Source organism: Nomascus leucogenys, chromosome X, assembly GCF_006542625.1.
Source record: "Nomascus leucogenys isolate Asia chromosome X, Asia_NLE_v1, whole genome shotgun sequence".
In the NCBI taxonomy this organism is placed as follows: Eukaryota; Metazoa; Chordata; class Mammalia; order Primates; family Hylobatidae; genus Nomascus; species Nomascus leucogenys.
In genome coordinates this window covers 5636067-5655712 of record NC_044406.1, presented here as the reverse complement: position 1 = coordinate 5655712, position 19646 = coordinate 5636067, and the positions used below count along the sequence as shown (strand labels likewise).

Genomic DNA, 19646 nt, shown 5'->3' with positions numbered 1-19646 from the left:
CTCCCCCTGAATTCCTTCTTGCACAAAATCCAGGAACCCTGTCTTGGGGTCTGGCTTGGGACCCCTTTCCTGTAACAGTAGGATGCACTGCATGGTCTTGCCTTCATAGAGCTTTGCAATGTGTTTGCAAAGTCAGATCTTATTCAAATAATCAATATTGGACAAATAATCACACAAGAAATAGTATGAAACTGTAAATGCAACAAGAGTGCCTGGAGCATGGAGTGGGCATTACTTAGCCAAAGAGAGGAAGGAAGCCTACTGGAAGGAGGACTTGGCTGGGGAGATGGCCCTTAGGGGAAGATAGCCTGGGTAGTAGGACAGGTTTTAAGACAAGTTGCCTGATGGGGAAAAAGAAAGCCAGGGGGAAGCAGATGCAGGGAGGACCTGAGAGTAGGAAGAAAGGTAGGAGGCAGACAATGGAGAGCCATCCAGGCCTGGTTCTGAAATTCCACCTTCCTTCCAACGGGAAGCCATCGAAGGATTCCAACAGGGCCAGTGGCAGGGTTAGGCCTGGGTTTTGAGAAGGTGCCTCTGGCTGCTGGTGGTGAGAGGGAGACCTTGATGGATGCAGGCAGACTGCCAGGAGGCCAGAGTGTTGCATACCTAAGACATGAAGATGACTCAGCCCAAGGTGTCCAAAATACAGATAGAGAGACAGGTACACGTGAAGAGACAGCTAAGAAACAAATGAAAGACAGCTCAGATTGTTTGCATTAAAGATCCTTGAGTCTAAAAATAATTTCTTCCACTAAAATCCGTCCGTCTCTTTGTTGTGGTGGTCACTGGTAGTTGTAGTGGTGGTGTGGATCCCATGGCTAGACAGTGTAGAAGACAGTGGAGAGAGAGGTGTATACACACGTATGCATATATCACCTTTTTTTTTACATCAGTACAGTAAGAAAGGACAAGAATACATCACCCCACAATGTGCTTCTTTGGCATAAGAATTATTTTGAGTAATTGCAGACACAGAAGAAGCTCTTAAAACAGAGTAGAAGTGACTGTTTTCTAAGAGAGATTTACATCTGTAAAGGAAATCTCCATTTGTAAGGGTTTCTCCTTCATGGTACTGGAAGAGAAGGAAGGCTGAATCACTAAACGCTATTAAGGTTGGAGAAGGCACCAACTGAAATCTGCACAGCCAACCTTACCCTGGTTTACCATACCTTTCCTGGTTACTTCTCCATAACCGTCCCTTCCCACACCTTTCTCTCTTTCACTTCTTTGAGATTTACTCAATATTCCTTGGATATTGCCCAGATACACAGGAGGTATCCACGTTAATAAACTTCTATTTGTTTTCTCTTGTTTATCTGCCTTTTGTTACAAGGGTCTGTCCTAGATAAGAACTCAGAAAGGGTAGAGGAAAAATTACTTTTTCCTTCGCTATGCGATAATTCAGCTAAAGAAATCACGGCTAAGATGGAGGAGAGGGTATCCACAGACCTTATCTAGTCTTTACGTAAACAGCTTAATATCTTTCAGCTTCGGTGTTGCCTTCTGTTATAAAACAGAACAGGTAGAGAAAATAGTGGTTGTCATTGTTTTTAGTCACAGAAACTTCTATCCATAAGAATGTCTAATAGAGATGAAAAATCAGTGTTGTTCTTACGGAAGTGGGTGGAATTAAATCTCTGACAATTCCCATCCCAGGGCTGAAGAAGCTCCCAGGAGCAGCCTGAGGAACCCTGAGGGTTCCAACAGGAGCAGTTTGCCAAGCACTGCACATAAAGTCAAACATTCTAAATGCTTTCACTAGAATGGATGTAAAGATAGCAAATTAACTGTTTGGCTGGAGTGTTTGTAAGATGTCTTCTTATAAATGCAATGTTTTCTTCCTTAGGCACTTCTACACACTATGTTTTAAAACATAGAACAAAGTTATTCTCAATTCTGAAGCCAGGGTGTGCTTGCCGAGAAAAAGCAAGACAGGCTTTGTTGCTCTTGCACTAATTCACAGGTCTACAGAGCCACAACACCTGTGTTAATCCTGATTCTGCAAACCGTGCAGAGACAAACACAGAATGGGAAGTGTGAAATCCACTACTATGTCTATAAATCCTGAGACAACTCTAGAGATTGTATTCAGTAGTGATTATGTTGTCAAGTGAACCCTGTCTTGGGTAAAAGAGTAAAAGTTGAGAAGTTTGGAGGGTGGTACAGGTATTACCAAAGACAAGTTCTAAATGCACTTCTTCACAAAAATCTCCCATGTGCTGAATACTACATAAAGAAGCAACATGGAAAAGAAACATTGCGGCCTCCACACTTATTTTATAAATATAGTCATGTACTACATAATGATGTTTCGGGTAATGATGAATCATATATACAGTGGTAGTCCCATAAGATTATAATTCCATATTTTTTACAGTACCTTCTATGTTTAGACATGTTTAGATACACAAATAATTACCATTGTGTTACAACTGCCTGAGGTATTCAGTACGGTCACTTGCTGTCCAGGTTTTTAGTGTAGGAGCAATAGGCCATACCACACAGTCTGCATGTATAGTAGGTTTGTGTGAGTATACTCTATTATGTTCACGCAGTGACTAAATCACCCATCAGTGCATTTCTCAGAATGTATCCCCGTCATCCAGCGATGCGTGACTGTAGCACGTAACAAAGCAATAGGAATTTGAAAAACGCCTTTGCAAAAATTATAACAGTGAGAGAAATCTAACATAACTGGTTCCATCTTGCTTCTAATGTCACAAGCTAACTTCCCTTGCTCATTTCTGGGTAGGCCAAGTCAACTATGGGAGGATTTTAGTTTACAGTTTAACATTAAAGCAAGGATGACAACAGTCCCTTCCCAAAACTACCCCTCCTTGTTCGGGGACCAAAACCACCTTTGTAAAACTAATGAACGGCCCCAAGGTTAGACTTGTGGGAGGGACCTGCATTCTGCTAAGACCTATACATAGTTGCATAACTAGCCATTGCTTCCTAACCTGCTTACTGCTCAGGAGTCATGTAGCTGGTGGTCACAAGATGTGTAACTTCCCTGATTGCCCCTATAGATAACATCACTATTGTAAAACCTAAAACTGGTATGTAAAATATTTTTCAGATATTGCATTCTGGTGGAACAAGTGATGTCACCCGGACCAGTGACCCCCATGCAGGAACTGACTCGGCACACAAAGACAGTTTTGATAACTCTGTAATTTCTTCGCTGATGGTGCCAATCGGCCTTTCCCATTCTCTAGCCTCTTGCCCGCCAAACTGTCCTTAAAAATCCCAGCCTCCAGGTTTTGGTATCAGGACGATGCTGGCTTCATAAAATGTGTTAGGGAGGATTCCCTCTTTTTCTATCGATTGGAATAGTTTCAGAAGGAATGGTACCAGTTCCTCCTTGTACCTCTGGTAGAATTCGGCTGTGAATCCATCAGGTCCTGGACTCTTTTTGGTTGGTAAGCTATTGATTATTGCCACAATTTCAGAACCTGTTATTGGTCTATTCAGAGATTCAACTTCTTCCTGGTTTAGTCTTGGGAGGGTGTATTTGTCGAGGAATTTATCCATTTCTTCTAGATTTTCTAGTTTATTTGCATAGAGGTGTTTGTAGTATTCTCTGATGGTAGATTGTATTTCTGTGGGATCGGTGGTGATATCCCCTTTTTCGTTTTTTATTGCATCTATTTGATTCTTCTCTCTTTTCTTCTTTATTAGTCTTGCTAGCGGTCCATCAATTTTGTTGATCTTTTCAAAAAACCAGCTCCTGGATTCATTAATTTTTTGAAGGGTTTTTTGTGTCTCTATTTCCTTCAGTTCTGCTCTGATTTTAGTTATTTCTAGCCTTCTGCTAGCTTTTGAATGTGTTTGCTCTTGCTTTTCTAGTTCTTTTAATTGTGATGTTAGGGAGTCAATTTTGGATCTTTCCTGCTTTCTCTTGTGGGCATTTAGTGCTATAAATTTCCCTCTACACACTGCTTTGAATGTGTCCCAGAGATTCTGGTATGTTGTGTCTTTGTTCTCGTTGGTTTCAAAGAACATCTTTATTTCTGCCTTCATTTCATTATGTACCCAATAGTCATTCAGGAGCAGGTTGTTCAGTTTCCATGTAGTAGAGCGGTTTTGAGTGAGTTTCTTAATCCTGAGATCTAGTTTGATTGCACTGTGGTCTGAGAGACAGTTTGTTATAATTTGTTCTTTTACATTTGCTGAGGAGAGCTTTACTTCCAACTATGTGGTCAATTTTGGAATAGGTGTGGTGTGGTGCTGAAAAAAATGTATATTCTGTTGACTTGGGGTGGAGAGTTCTGTAGATGTCTATTAGGTCCACCTTATGTAGAGCTGAGTTCAATTCCTGGATATCCTTGTTAACTTTCTGTCTCGTTGATCTGTCTAATGCTGACAGTGGGGTGTTAAAATCTCCCATTATTATTGTGTGGGAGTTTAAGTCCCTTAGTAGGTCACTCAGGACTTGCTTTATGAATCTGGGTGCTCCTGTGTTGGGTGCATATATATTTAGGACAGTTAGCTCTTCTTGATGAATTGATCCCTTTACCATTATGTAATGGCCTTCTTTGTCTCTTTTGATCTTTGTTGGTTTAAAGTCTATTTTATCAGAGACTACGATTGCAACCCCTGCCTTTTTTTGTTTTCCAGTTGCTTGATAGATCTTCCTCCATCCCTTTATTTTGAGTCTATGTGTGTCTCTGCACGTGAGATGGGTTTCCTGAATACAGCACACTGATGGGTCCTGACTCCTTATCCAGTTTGCCAGTCTGTGTCTTTTGATTGGAGCATTTAGCCCATTTACATTTAACGTTAATATTGTTATGTGTGAATCTGATCCTGTCATTATGATGTTAGTTGGTTATTTTGCTCGTTAGTTGCTATAGTTTCTTCCTAGTCTCGATGGTCTTTACAATTTGGCATGTTTTTGCAGTGGCTGGTACCGGTTGTTCCTTTCCATGTTTAGTGCTTCCTTCAGGAGCTCTTTTAGGGCAGGCCTGGTGGTGACAAAATCACTCAGCGTTTGCTTGTCTGTAAAGTGTTTTATTTCTCCTTCACTTATGAAGCTTAGTTTGGCGGGATAGGAGATTCTGGGTTGAAAATTCTTTTCTTTAAGAATGTTGAATATCGGCCCCCACTCTCTTCTGGCTTGTAGAGTTTCTGCTGAGAGATCAGCTGTTAGTCTGATGGGCTTCCCTTTGTGGGTAACCCGACCTTTCTCTCTGGCTGCCCTTAACATTTTTTCTTTCATTTCAACTTTGGTGAATCTGACAATAATGTGTCTTGGAGTTGCCCTTCTCGAGGAGTATCTTTGTGGCGTTCTCTGTATTTCCTGAATCTGAATGCTGGCCTGCCTTGCTAGATTGGGGAAGTTCTCCTGGATAATATCTTGCAGAGTGTTTTCCAACTTGGTTCCATTCTCCCCATCATTTTCAGGTACACCAATCAGACGTAGGTTTGGTCTTTTCACATAGTCCCAAATTTCTTGGAGGCTTTGTTCATTTCTTTTTATCCTTTTTTCTCTAAACTTCCCTTCTCTCTTCATTTCATTCATTTCATCTTCCATCAGTGATACACTGGCCATCAGAGAAATGCAAATCAAAACCACAGTGAGATACCATCTCACACCAGTTAGAATGGCCATCATTAAAAAATCAGGAAACAACAGGTGCTGGAGAGGATGTGGAGAAATAGGAACACTTTTACACTGTTGGTGGGACTGTAAACTAGTTCAACCATTGTGGAAGTCAGTGTGGCGATTCCTCAGGGATCTCGAACTAGAAATACCATTTGACCCAGCCATCCCATTACTGGGTATATACCCAAAGGACTATAAATCATGCTGCTATAAAGACACATGCACACGTATGTTTATTGCGGCACTATTCACAATAGCAAAGAGTTGGAACCAACCCAAATGTCCAACAACGATAGACTGGATTAAGAAAATGTGGCACATATACACCATGGAATACTATGCAGCCATAAAAAATGATGAGTTCGTGTCCTTTGTAGGGACATGGATGAAACTGGAAAACATCATTCTCAGTAAACTATCGCAAGGACAAAAAACCAAACACCGCATGTTCTCACTCATAGGTGGGAATTGAACAATGAGAACTCATGGACACAGGAAGGGGAACATCACACTCCGGGGACTGTTGTGGGGTGGGGGGAGGGGGGAGGGACAGCATTAGGAGATACACCTAATGCTAAATGACGAGTTAATGGGTGCAGGAAATCAACATGGCACATGGATACATATGTAACAAACCTGCACATTGTGCACATGTACCCTAAAACCCTAAAGTATAATAAAAAAAAAATCCCAGCCTCCACACGAGGTCAGGAGTTCGAGACCAGCCTGGCCAATATGGTGAAACCCCATCTCCACTAAAAATACAAAAATTAGCCGGGAGTGGTGGCGCTTGCCTGTAGTCCCAGCTACTCAGGAGGCTAAGGCAGAAGAATCGCTTGAAGCCAGGAGGTGGAGGTTGCAGTGAGCTGAGATCATGCCACAGCACTTCTAGCCTGGGCGACAGAGTGAGAGTCTGTCTCAAAAAAATAATAATAATAATATTTTCCTATTACTAAACCTTTTCCTTGGAGGAGAATAAATCAGGAAAACTACAGAAAATATAAGTGTTTTCCTGACAATCCCCAAAGTCTTCATCCATTTACGGGAGGGAGAGAATTTAATACTCTGTATGTAAGAACCCAGAATTCTGAATTGTGAAGCACATTAAAATATCTCTATGAGGATGGCTTTATGCTAGTAATATAGAATGGACACTGTTACTAGATATTTAGAACAAATATTTTAACCCCCACTGCAACATTCCCACTTTATCTCAGAACATTAAGAAAGGATAATGAATGCTGTATTCGTTTATCATGAATTAATCATGAACCCTTTCAGCTGCATATTTTTAATTAGCTACTGCATCTGTCATTTTTTTCAGAGCCCTTCTAGCTGGATCTATGGAATGTCAATCTCTCCTGTAGACTAAAATGACCGGAAAAAAAAAAAAAGGTACTTAAAGTATTTCCCTGCAAAATGTAGTTTCCAGAGAAATTAAAAAAAAAACAACCCTACTTAGCTGGTGCTAAAGACTTTGAAAGTGAGGTCAGAAATTCATGCTAGCCCATGTATTATCAATGACTTTAGATAATAAATTATTCTTGAAAATGCCCAAAAAGTTTGTTTCTGAAACGAAAAAGGAACACACAATCCTTTTAAAGAACAAATTACAGAAATCACAATGGAAAATGAATCTGTTAAGCTGCTCAGCATTAGGAATGAATATAAGCTGAGGCTTTAAGCCTCCACAGATGTTGCTTTCAGACGGAGAATCCTCTGTTATGGGGTTTAAATTTAATAGAAAGAAAAATCCTAAAAGGTCATTGTCCTTTTGTTCTCTTTAATTCTTATTCTGACTCATATCCCTCAAAGTAAACGACCATTGACTATTCTAGGGAGAAAGAGAAGATTAAGTTAAAGCCTCTTGTTGCAGTGAGCAGGGTTTGTCGCCCTCAGCACGACATTTCGGATTTGTGAGGAACTGTGGGTGCACCGTGGGATGGTTAGCGGCACGCCTGGCCTCCACCCACTACATGCACCCCACTCCAAAGTTCTGACGACCAAAAATGTCTCCAAACTTTACCAAATTCTCTCTGAAGGGCAAAGTCTACCTTGACACATAACTACTACCATCCGTAACCCCTGAAGCTGCCTTCTGAAAATCATTAAATCACCCTGCAAGCCCGCTTTCAGCTCCCATCTCCCTGGCTGGCAGGATCATCCAGGTCTTCACCATATTTTTCCCAAAACAGAGGTCATCTTTTACTTTTTATAAGCACCCTATGAAACAGCCGTTCATCTATTTTTTTTTTTTTTTTTTTTTTTTTTGAGCAGAGTCTTGCTCTGTAGCCCAGGCTAGAGTGCAGTGGCACGATCTCAGCTCACTGCAACCTCTGCCCCCGGGGTTCAAGCGATTATCCTGTCTCAGCCTCCCGAGTAGCTGGGACTACAGGTGCATGGCATGATGCCGGGCTAATCTTTGTATTTTTAGTAGAAACGGGGTTTTACCATGTTGGCCAGGCTGGTCCCAAACTCCTGACCTCAGGCAATACGCCCGCCTCGGCCTCCCAAAGTGCTGCGATTACAGGACTGAGCCACCGGGCCCAGCGTCTTTAAGTCACTTTTTACAAAGGAGGAAATTAAGGCATGAAGAGGTGAAATGTTCTCCTGGGAACACACTGCCAGCATGGGGTGGGATGGAATCCCCAGCTCCAGGGTCTCCGACTTTGGGAGTCTTTTCACACTGATTTGAACCAGATATCTCCTCCAAAAGCATCTTCCTGCCCATTTCTTTGAGCCAGCTGCTATGGGGGACCATAAATGCTCTGAATGGCCAAATATTGTGCCCCCTGGTGTTCTGATAGCATAGTGCCATAGTGGTGCAGACATGTCCAAGAACAGGTGTAAAATAACAGGGATTCTTCCCTGCAGGGGCTTTTAAAACTATGTTTCCCTCATCCACCCTAAAGACTTTCACCATGCACACTCACCTCCCATCAGCGAAGAGCTCTTCCTGCAGGGAGGAACCATGCTCTGCCCCTCAGCCTTCACTTCCACCAGGGGGAGGCGCTCTTCCTGCAGGGAGGGACCTGGGTATGCCCTCACCTCCACCAGGGGAAAGAGCTCCTCCTGCAGGGAGGGACCTGGGTATGTCCTCAACCTTCAACTCCACCAGGGGAAAAAGCACTTCCTGCAAGGAGGGACCTGGGTATGCCCTCAGCCCTCACTTCTACCAGGGAAAGGAGCTCTTCCTGAGGGGAGGGACCCCATTCTGTCCCTCAGGTATTGCTGCAGCTGATCAGCTGAGAACAGGTGTACTGTGAGCCTTCCCACTGTGCCATGTTTCTGTATCTTTGCTGGTTCAACTAGAGTAGAGCCACCTCAAGGGTCCAGGGGACGCATTAAATCATTTGTAAGCCCCCATCCCTATATTCCTCTAGACTTGCCACATAACAGGCCACTTGTTTATGCTCATCAGATTATGCACGCTGCCCCCATTGGCCCAGCACAGTCTTTCTCTATAAAAATATATTTGCCCCACAGATGCTCCCCTTTGACCTTTCGATGGAAAGTTCTTTCTGAATGAAAGACAGCTGCAATAGCAACATGTGCATGTCATCCCTGCAATATCAGAATGTCCTGAACACCATTATCAAGATCACTGCATACCACTATTTGACTTAGACAACATGGCCCGGGTGAGTCAAACACTTGAGTTTCAGGGTGAAGATACAAACATATGCACCTCTCATACTTACGCTATGAACAGCTGAAGACGATCTTGCGCCATTGTCCTCAGGAGGATCTTAACTTACTGAGACGACCGTGTGCAGGTTCAGCAACTGAGGGGCTCTTAGTAGAGTCAAACCAAGGGCATCGGGCTCTTCCTGTGAATTCATTCAAAAGATGAATAATCACACGTTGGGTAACCATATATTGACATACTTAAATGACATGAGCTCTTTTATTTATTTATTTATTATTATTATTATTATTATTTTGAGACAGGGTCTCACTTTATTGCCCAGAGAGCAGCATGATCATGGCTCACTGCAGCCTTGACCTCCCAGGCTCAAGTAATCCTCCCACCTCAGCCTCCCAAGTAGCTGGGAGGTGTACCACCACAGCAGGCTAATTTTTGTAATTTTTGTAGAGATAGGTTCCCACTATGTTGTCCAGGCTGATCTTAAACTCCTGGGCTAAACAGAGCCTCAGCCTGACAAAGTGCTGGGATTATAGGTGTGAGCCACTGTGCCCAGCCTCATGAGCTCTTTCTTTACTGCAGCAGGGGTTCCCAACCCCCAGGCCTCTTAGGAATCACACTGCACAGCAGGAAGTAAACAGCAGGTGAGCCAAGCTTCATCTGTATTTACAGCCGTTCTCCATCACTCACATTACTGCCTGAGCGCCACCTCCTGTCAGATCAGCCATGGCATTAGATTCTGATAGGAGCACAAAACCTACTGTGAACTGCGCGTGCGAGGGATTTAGGTTGCACACTCCTCATGAGAATCTAATGCCTGATGATCTGTCACTGTCTCCCATCACCTCCAGATGGGACCATCTAGTTGCAGGAGAACAAGCTCAGGGCTCCCACTGATTCCACATTATGGTGAGTTGTATAATTACCTCATTATATATTACAATGTAATAATAATAGAAATAAAGTACACAATAAATGTGACACACTTGAATCATCCCAAAACCATCCTCCTCCCTGTCCATGAAAAACTGTCTTCCACAAAAATGGTCCCTCGTGCCAAAAAGGTTGGGGACTGCTGGTCTAGAGGATTTCTCTCCCCACTTTTTTTCTTCCCACTCTCTGCCTAATTCCTACCCATCCTCACATCTTGGCTTACACCAAAGCCACGAGGAAGCCCTCCTTCATTACCCTGTATGAAGCAGGCTCCCCCACTGTTGACTATCATAGAACCTTTTTTCCCCCAGATAGCAATTATTACTACTTGCATAATAGATTCATCTACTTCCTGATTTATTCATGTGACAGCTGTTCTTTCCACAGCTCTAAGGATCAAGAAGGTAGAGACCACATCTCATTTGTTCACCACAGCAAACACTCAATAGATATTTTCTGAATAGGGCTGGGTTTGCACAAACAATGGCCCACAAGAAAAATCTGTCCTAACACCTGTTTTCGTAGAATGTTTACATGTTTAAATGGTTGAAAAAAGGATATTATTTTGGGATATGTGAAAAGTACATAAGACTCAAATTTCAGTGTCTGTAATACAAAGTGTATCAGAACACAGCTGCCTCCACTCCCTTAATGCTTTTGTGCTACAATATCAGAGTTGAGTAGTTGTGAAAGATACTATTTGTCCCTCAAAGCTGGAAACATTTATTTACTATCTAACCCTTTACAGAAACAGTTTTTTGACCTCTGATACAAAGTCCTAGAAATGAATAGAAAATGGGTCTCAAAAGAAAGCCAAGAAGATAGCTTTGAACCTATTGAAGACTTTTCTTTTAACTTGTTGACATTTAGACCAAAAATCTAGTATATGTCTTGAACTACTTATTAATGTATAAATCTATTGTTTATGCTTTGAAATATGAAGCATAATCCCACTTGGTAAAAAAAAAATATTCACAAGAGAATATCACATTAGAGAAAAATTACTATTCCATATAGATTTTTATAAATGTGGATTTTGCTTTATTGAAGTTAGGCTTCTAGCAACAATTTCTGAGGTTCAATCAGAGTCTCAGAAATGTTATTTTTTCCCCCCAGAGATGGCATTTGAAACTGTAATCAATCTTCCAGCATGGCTTTTCATGTTAGATTCTTGTTGAAATGGAATAGTGTGCTGTCAACATTGATCCTTAACCTCCCACTGCAGGAATGACAAAACCACTGGGCAGGGTCTCCCTTTCTGCTCATTCACCATGACATCCTCAGGCAAGACTAAGATTGCATGGATGTGGGTTTGAACAATTGGGTGTCTCTCCTTGCAAGGTAAGAAAGGTCATTATTTTCCTTTCTTTTGTCCCCACCTTTTATTTACAGAAAATAGATTTTAAGGCATCAGCATGGAAGCTCTTTGACCCACACTTGATACTCAGTGCTTACCAACTCCCCAGTGAGAAATGAAGACAAAGAACATATCTGAAGGGATTAAGTCACAATGCCTATCACAGTGGTACTGCCACGGAGAGCCTATACTTACAGAATGAAACAGCACAATGGAAAATCTAAAGGCCCACGTTCCAAGGACATTTTTCAAATTAGTATGAGATGGGTTCTCACCCAGGAGTAATTTTACCCCACCAGGAACAGAAGGTGATATGTAGAAACAGGTTTGGTTGTTGCAATTTGGGGGACGCTAATGGTATCAGTAGGCAGAGGGCAGGAATTCTGGTAAATATCTTACAATGCACAAGGCAGCCCCCACCACAAAGAACTATCCAGCCCAGTGCCCGCCCTCAATCAACAAAGCATGGTCTTCTCCCAAGTGTCAATAGTGCCAAGGTTTAGGAATACTGTGCTAGATCACTCATCCAATGCTCATTAAAGTGGGTGTGGCTACAAGCACAGGCAAATAGGTTTTAGGGATGAAGGGAAATGGTACCCAGCTGACTCAAACAATCACACCTAGTAACTGTGGTGATTCCTCTGTTACTATCACAAGTTATATGAAAATAAGTCTCTTCTGATAAAATATATAATCCAAACTGTAGTCACAGAGCAAGAAGATTGGTTAAGCCTGTTTTATTATGAGGAACCTACATTCTGATTTGTGTTCAAAGATAATAAGTATGCATCTTTATCCCCTTGAGTCTCTGTTTATCTATAATCCTCATAACTGTCATTTGCTTGGCCATTTTTCTCATTTGCATGCCCCCTCCAAATGAAATTCCAGTTGTACAAGTCTGAAAATGATAATGATCTAAGAATGCCATTGGGGTTTGCCATCCGTTGTCCATAATTCTGAGACACAAAAAGCCCTGAAAACTAAATGATTTTTGTAACGCCCATTTTGTTGTATTGAGCATCAAAACCCAGACTGAACCAACTTGAGGCATCAGTCTTGTCTCAGCCTACCAGCTTCTGCTGTTCATTAGTATTGTGTTACTTTGTTGTGACTTCAGGTTTAATGGCACGGGTTTAATTTTGACTGTGAAAATGTCAAAAAGAGTTAAAGGCATCCTATGTTCAACAGTGAGAAGAAGAAGAGAATGCATTTGTCCTTAGCCATAGCCCAGGCAGTGTAGTTATTAAAGAAGACTGACTGTAGTATACGAAGTGGAAAGGTTAGTTGTTGAAATTTGACTGATTGGTTTGCCATAGGGTGAACCACATCCCAGTGTGTCCAGGACTGATGAGGTCCAGTTTTCAAACTGGGACAGTCTCAGGCAAGCTAGGATGAGTCATTTATCCTACTTTCTTGTGAAAGCTTCCAGAACATTCCATGTAGAAGTAAACACTGAAAACCACTGTGAATATTCTAGAGATCGACTGAAGGAATTTACAAGGGTAAATGGTAATCCAGGGTGAAAAAATGTATTTTGAAGAGGAAGACATAGAGTATGGTGTCGAGGAATTTGCACAGAGAACGTCCTCTGTGGGTGCTGCGGTAGGAACTTAGATGTCAAGGGAAGACCCAAGTCTTCCTCCCCCAGCTGCTGCTAGTAGTTTTGATGGCTGACACACTTAGCAAAGTCTGTCTCTGGAAACTGGCCTCGGTCAAAGAGAACTGCCTTTTCCAAGGGGACAGCATCTCCTTGCCTCAAGGTGGGAAACCTCTGAGGGACCTTCCTGGCTCCAGAGCTCCCTCTGAAATGAGCTGAGGTCTTTGTTGCAACAGCTGTGCTGCTCAACTCCTCCCTCGGCCTCAATTTCCTTTCTCACTCCCCTGCAAGTGTTGACCCCAAGAATACACTCCCCACAAAAAATCTCCTGAGCATCTCAGAATCTATTTCCTGTGACTTGGCCTAAGATGATATCTGATTTAAAAAAAAAACAGTTTATTCCCAAAAATATTTACGATGCTGATCAAGTAGCCTCATCTTGTTGATCAAATAGCCCACCTTGCTACTAAGCTATAATCCTAGAGAAACTCTAATGTATAGGAGCACTCTTGACATAAGTGACTCCATCTTAGGAGAAGATTACATCTTGCTTTTCAGAAGGCATCCTCCCAATAGGACCAGATGTTCACCCAATCAATACAGACTGCACCCAACCAGATGAGGTTGTAACCCTTTACTGTCACCCCTCACCAGAGGACTCAGGGGGATATTAGCAGGACTTCACCAGTTCAACATGATCACCTCACTAGACCCCATCTTGCTAACACTCGTGGTCTCCTCCACGCACCTGCTGCTGAACCCTCTGCCCAAATTAAGGCCTCTTCTTTACAAGATGTGGGCAATTGTCCAGATCAGCCCAGGACACTCTCCTTGTCCACGTCACTCTCCGTGGACTGGTTCATTAACTCCTTTTCCTATCCCCTTTATATGGATGTTAAATGTTACAACACATGTTAACATGTGTTGTGGAATGTTTAATCTAGAACATTTATATATTGATTAAGTATACTGCCATGTTTGCTTTGCAATATTGACTGTTGTAAATTGGCTTGAGCCTGTGTGTCCCTGGCTCTGGCTACCAAGTGAATGGGAAGTACTAAGAAGTAATAAGGAGTACTTAGCACTAAGGAGAATTGGCTCCTGTGGCTTTTATGACTGAATAAACATTTTCACCAGTCCAACCTTGTGGAAAGACACAAATGTGTACGGACCTTGTTGTCTGATCTTGTGCCGTTCACGACACCTAACAAAAGCCAACAGGAGGGAGGTCTGCAAGCTTGGATTGACAGTCTTTGGTTGTGTTAACACTCAAAGGCAAACACAAAGTAAAGTTGTCAGTGATTGGAAAAAGCCAACATCCACGATGATGGAAATGTTAACTCAATTTACCTATTCATCATCATGCAAATAGGAATTTCCTGAGAAACATTTTTTGAGTAATCTAATAACAAGCATACCAGTAACAGACAATCAGGGCTAACAGAAAAAGCATAAAATAATATAGTTTCTGAAGTGTCCTCCCTCCTTCAGACTTCATTAAAAATGAAATGTTTTAGGTACTGTTCTTTTCCTCAATATGAAATGTATTTAATATAACCTTATGGCCAAGGAATTTTGTATTCCATCAAGAGCAGATGTGCATTTTCTTTAACTCTATGTTTACCATATACTGATAAGCATGAGAATAATAGTAACAATAATAATGGAATTGTGAACCACAGTGAAAAAAAAGCCCTGCAACAGGGGTCAGCTAAGTATGGCCATGGGCTAAACCCAGCTGTATTTGTAAATAAAGATTTATTGAAATACACCATGCCCATTCCTTTATACACCTACTTTTGAACCACAATTGCAGAGCTGACTGTATCCTCCACAAGGCTGAAAATATTTACTATGCAGTCCTATACAGAAAATGTTTGCAACCCCTGACCTAGATGATAGGGTTAGAATGTGTGATCTGTTCATTGTTGGCCGTGAGAATGAGTGGGTAAGACAGTTCATTCAACTAGCAAAAATGCTCTGAGAGAATGCCAGGTTCACATGGCAGACAGCAATGGGAGAAGTCTTTTAAAGGGTCATTTTTCACATTGCCATTTCATCCTTGGAGAAGATGTTCCCTGATCATTCTTGTTCTCTGGCCATCAACACGTGGCCAACTCAGACTCAGTGAGAGACCTATGACAGCCCTGATGCAACCTCTTCTCAAAAAACCGAAGCAACCAGAGGTCACAGATGTATGTTGCAAGTATGTGTAAAGATATTTAACTTATTCTGAATTGACTCTCTTTCTGATGTTTTACTTAGAAATCGGAAGTACCCAGGGTATTGATGGTCTGTCATCACACAATTTAATTTACCAGTGCATTACTATAAAAATACACTATATTATATCACTTGTGGTCTTCCTGCATCCCACTGGGAGGAATAGTCATACATTTTTCTGCAAAAATATTAATATGTTTGATTATTGAATGTTGCCCTCACCTGCTGAGAGTGTCTTGGGAGGTACGGTAAAGTCATATATTATCTTCCTAAAATATGCGTAACTGAATTCCAGAAAACACCTGGCTCTCAGGGCTTCCGATGAGATATTTGGGATGTGTATCAATATTCAGCATGTGTCACCCAAGACTGTGGAAATACCCTGAATTTAATCAAAGCGGATGTCAAACTGTCACTCTATACGTGAAGAACACCTGGAATTATCAGACCAAATCCCTCACATCTCTGATTTACAGAAACCCCTGTCTTGCAGGAGTAAATTTTTAATTGGCAATGCAAAATGATTTTTAAAAAATTCCAGGCAATTATTTCTTCATTTTGCATGGTGGAAACTCAGTCATGTTGCAGGGAGTCTGGGTTTATTTCAAGACCACAATGGAAATTGCTAGAATTTTTGGTAGTTGAGCCTAACTATAAAATGGCATTGATGCCTAAAATAGAACCAGATTTGAATTTATGATGAAGCTAATTCCCTAAATCAGCTAAACATAATAATGTTGACCCAATAAAGGAGAAGAATTTCAACTGCAGAATTTTCTTCTGTTGCTTCCTTGTGCATTGGGGATAGTTTCAAACGGGCCAATGAATTTGACTTGTGTTTTGCATAGTTACTCAAGCCACTTTTTGGCTTGTTCATGGTGGGAGAATTGCTAGTCTTCCATTTATGCTAAGGGTATTGCCATTTTTTTTTTTTTTGAGATGGAGTTTCACTCTTGTTGCCCAGGCTGGAATGCAGGGGCATGATCTCAGCTCACTGCAACCTCCACCTCCTGGGTTCAAGTGACTCTCCTGCCTCAGCCTCCTGAGTAGCTGGGATTACAGATGCCTGCCACCATACAGGGCTAATTTTCGTATTTTTAGTAGAGATGAGGTTTCACCATGTTGGCCAGGCTGGTCTTGAACTCTTGACCTTAAGTGATCTACCCACCTCGGCCTCCCAAAGTGCTGGGATTAGGCATGAACCACCATGCCCGGCCGGTATTACAATTTTGAAAGAGCTAATTGGTGATTTGATATCTCAAAAAAAATGGAAGGCATTTGGAATCATTTGACTATTCTCATTCCTATGCTCTACATGATGGAAATGTCTTCTTTTGCAAGATTACATTGGTGATGCGATTAATATCCACTGTAACCAACTCTGTGTGCTTTAGGAAACAGTAAAAACCTTAGCTGTGGACCAGGCACAGTGAGGCTCAAATTCTAGTTCAGTGAGTCATTACTTGTGTGATCTTGGGCAAGTGATTTTGCCCTTTTGCATCTTAGTTTGGGGGGCATTTACATCTTGTCTCCCTAAATCCACTGTGTAATTCTCCCAATGGAAGCCACATCTTCTTTTTATTTCCATTGTCCACGAGGTTGTGTCCAGCAGCAGGCAGAGGGAGGTCTTACCAAACATTTGCTGGATTTATTGCTTAAATTGTACAATGAGTTCTGAAGGTTTCTCCTGGGGAACTATGAATAGTCTTACGGTTTAAGATTAACACCAAATTGGGCATGAAGACCTGTGCAAAAGTACATCTTATAAATATCAACCTGGATGAAAACTGTAAATGTGAAAAAAAATCAAGCAAAATATAAAGCATTTATTTGACTGCTGGCACTCCTTGACTTATAGATCTATCACCCGAATCTCTGCCTCTGTGGAAATAGGGCATTTGTGCTGCGTGTCTTCACATCATGCCTCCGTGAGTGTCTTCTTTTTTGATAAGGACACCAGTCATATTGGATGGGGGCCTAATTACATCCACCATAACCCTATTTCCAAAAAAGGTCACATTCTGAGGTCGTGGGAATCACATGATTTTGGGGGGACTATTCAACTCATTGCAAGCAGAATTGATGGAGGAACTGATATAAGGTCCCTTCTGTAAGGTCCCATCTGTAAGAACTGATGGAGGTCTCCAGATTACCATCCCCCACAGAGTCTAGAGAGGTAGAAAGGGAAGGCAAGGCTGACTCAGAGCTCACTGTCTTTTTTCATATCTGAGAATTGTTATAAATTTCCTCATTTCTATCATTTCTCAAAGCAGCATCCATAAATCAAACCCAGGGACCTTATACAATCCATGCGCACTTACTGTTGTTCAAAGCACTTTCCTATCCAATATTCCACCAATCGCTCGAATACCAGGTTGTATTTATGAAAAGACACTATAGGCACAAGGACCAGAGTGGTGAAAGGTCAGTGGGAATGCTAGAGTCCATTTCTGCTTGTAGTTAGGTACCTGGCCCCAAAAGCTCTCCAGGAGGCCTTGATGCAAGTTACAGCCACCCCATAAGGAGTATCTGCCAGCTGAGGCCAGGGGAATAGAATTCGCTCAAGAGGAAGCCAGCACCCCGCACGTGAGGACACACTATCAGTACTGAGCCCACCCCTACAGCATGCACATGTGCAATAGCTTTACCTCTCTCCTCTTCAGCTGGACCCTAACTCTTTCTGGCAACCACTGTGGGATGAATTAGTAAGTGCCTGCTCTATGATTGATAGATAAAGCCAATACTGCAGGATGCTTGGAAAACAGAATGAAGGTATGACAAAAATAATCATCATTGGTTGTTTTGAGGTTTTTTTGTTTGTTTGTTTGAGACAGGGGGACTCATTGTGTCTCAGCACGCTGCCACCTTTGCCTACCAGGCTCAATCAATCTTCCCACCTTAGCCTCCCAAGTAGCTGGGACTACGGGTGTGTGCCACCGATTTGTATATTTTTTTGTTTGTTTGTTTCATCATATTGCCCAGGCTGGTCTCCAACTCCTGGGCTCAAGGGATCCACCCACCTCAGCCTCCCAAAGTGCTAGGATTATAGGCATGAGCCACCACACCCAGCTTGATCATTTTTTTTTTGTTTTTTGTTTGTTTTTCAAAGGCATCCCTGCAATATCTACCCATAGAACAAATAAGCTTCATCTCAGCCTCAAACAGGAGACTCCTGAAACTGCTGCCAAGTTTTCAAGGCCAGAGCTAAGTCAGTAAACAACCTGAAACCCACTGCCTCTAGGTGATGTTGGCATGACATGGGCTGTGACAGGTGTCTGGTGGGGATGCCCAGGTTCACAGGCCAAAGGCCAGTTCACTGTGAGACCTGGACCAGCACACTCCAGGAGCCCTTTGCAGAGTCACTTCCGATGCTCTGAGGGTGTTTCTCCTGACACCTTACAGTTACCTTCACAGGAGGCTCTAAAACAGTACCTGTTATTCTTCACCCTTCATGTGTCTTGCCCTGCACTTCCTTTATTAACCCAGGTGTTCATAATGACAGCTTCAACAAACGAGTTTTGATTTGATGTCTCCAGGATCTGACAGTTAGCAGACTGGTATTTGTATTTTTAACATTTGAGGCTAAAAAACAATAGTTTCTTCTTTTCTTTTTAAATTTTAGATTAAGTGAGTATACGTGCAAGTTTGTTACACGAGTATATTGTGTAACACTGAGATTTGGGGTTCTAACAATTCCATTGAAAAATGATACTTTATTGAATTCATAAATGTGTGCAGAACTTTAAAAGTGTAAGTGGTTAAGGACTACTGTGTTTGTCACTTTACCATCGAATAGCATCCATACTCCCTGGTGAGCAGACATAGTGGCCCTGCTTACCAAAACTAGAAGGGTTCCCTTAATGGGCATTAAACATTGCCTTCCTTAAGACAGCAGGATTGAGTTACTGCATTTAGAAGCATGCCATCAAGGAGAGGCAGCTCTGAGTTTTCCATGCTGTGAACAGGTTGATACATGGTGTCTGACTTATGAGGACAGTTTGTCAACTTTTGAGTGTGGATTTTAAAAAAGTGATTTAGAGGCAAATTCATAATTACTTGCCTTCAGTATAAAATTATTAATCTTGGGTAGCTGGGGGAATTTATGGAGCTTGTCAGCTCTCTCAGCTGACGACTTTTATGAATTACCTAATAGTTGATTACCACTCCCCCACACTGCAGTAAAATTCATTAAATTAACACCTAGTTTTACAGGCAGAAGTAACCTCAGGACATTGATGTCCAATTTTTGCCTGCGAGCTTTGGAGAATGTGAGAGTCATGGC

The 19646-nt window shown here is 41.9% G+C and overlaps 1 protein-coding gene across 4 annotated transcripts in view; it reads right to left on the bottom strand.

Annotated features, from left to right (window-relative positions):
* Positions 1-19646, bottom strand: part of STS (steroid sulfatase) — a 213028-nt gene that overhangs the window by 160572 nt on the left and 32810 nt on the right. For all 4 annotated transcript variants that reach the window (XM_012500957.2, XM_030806567.1, XM_030806566.1 and 1 more), the window contains one exon: positions 9310-9438. In XM_012500957.2, coding sequence (XP_012356411.1) covers positions 9310-9341 — 32 coding nt within the window. In that variant the 5' untranslated portion in view covers positions 9342-9438. The remainder of the gene's footprint in view (positions 1-9309; positions 9439-19646) is intronic.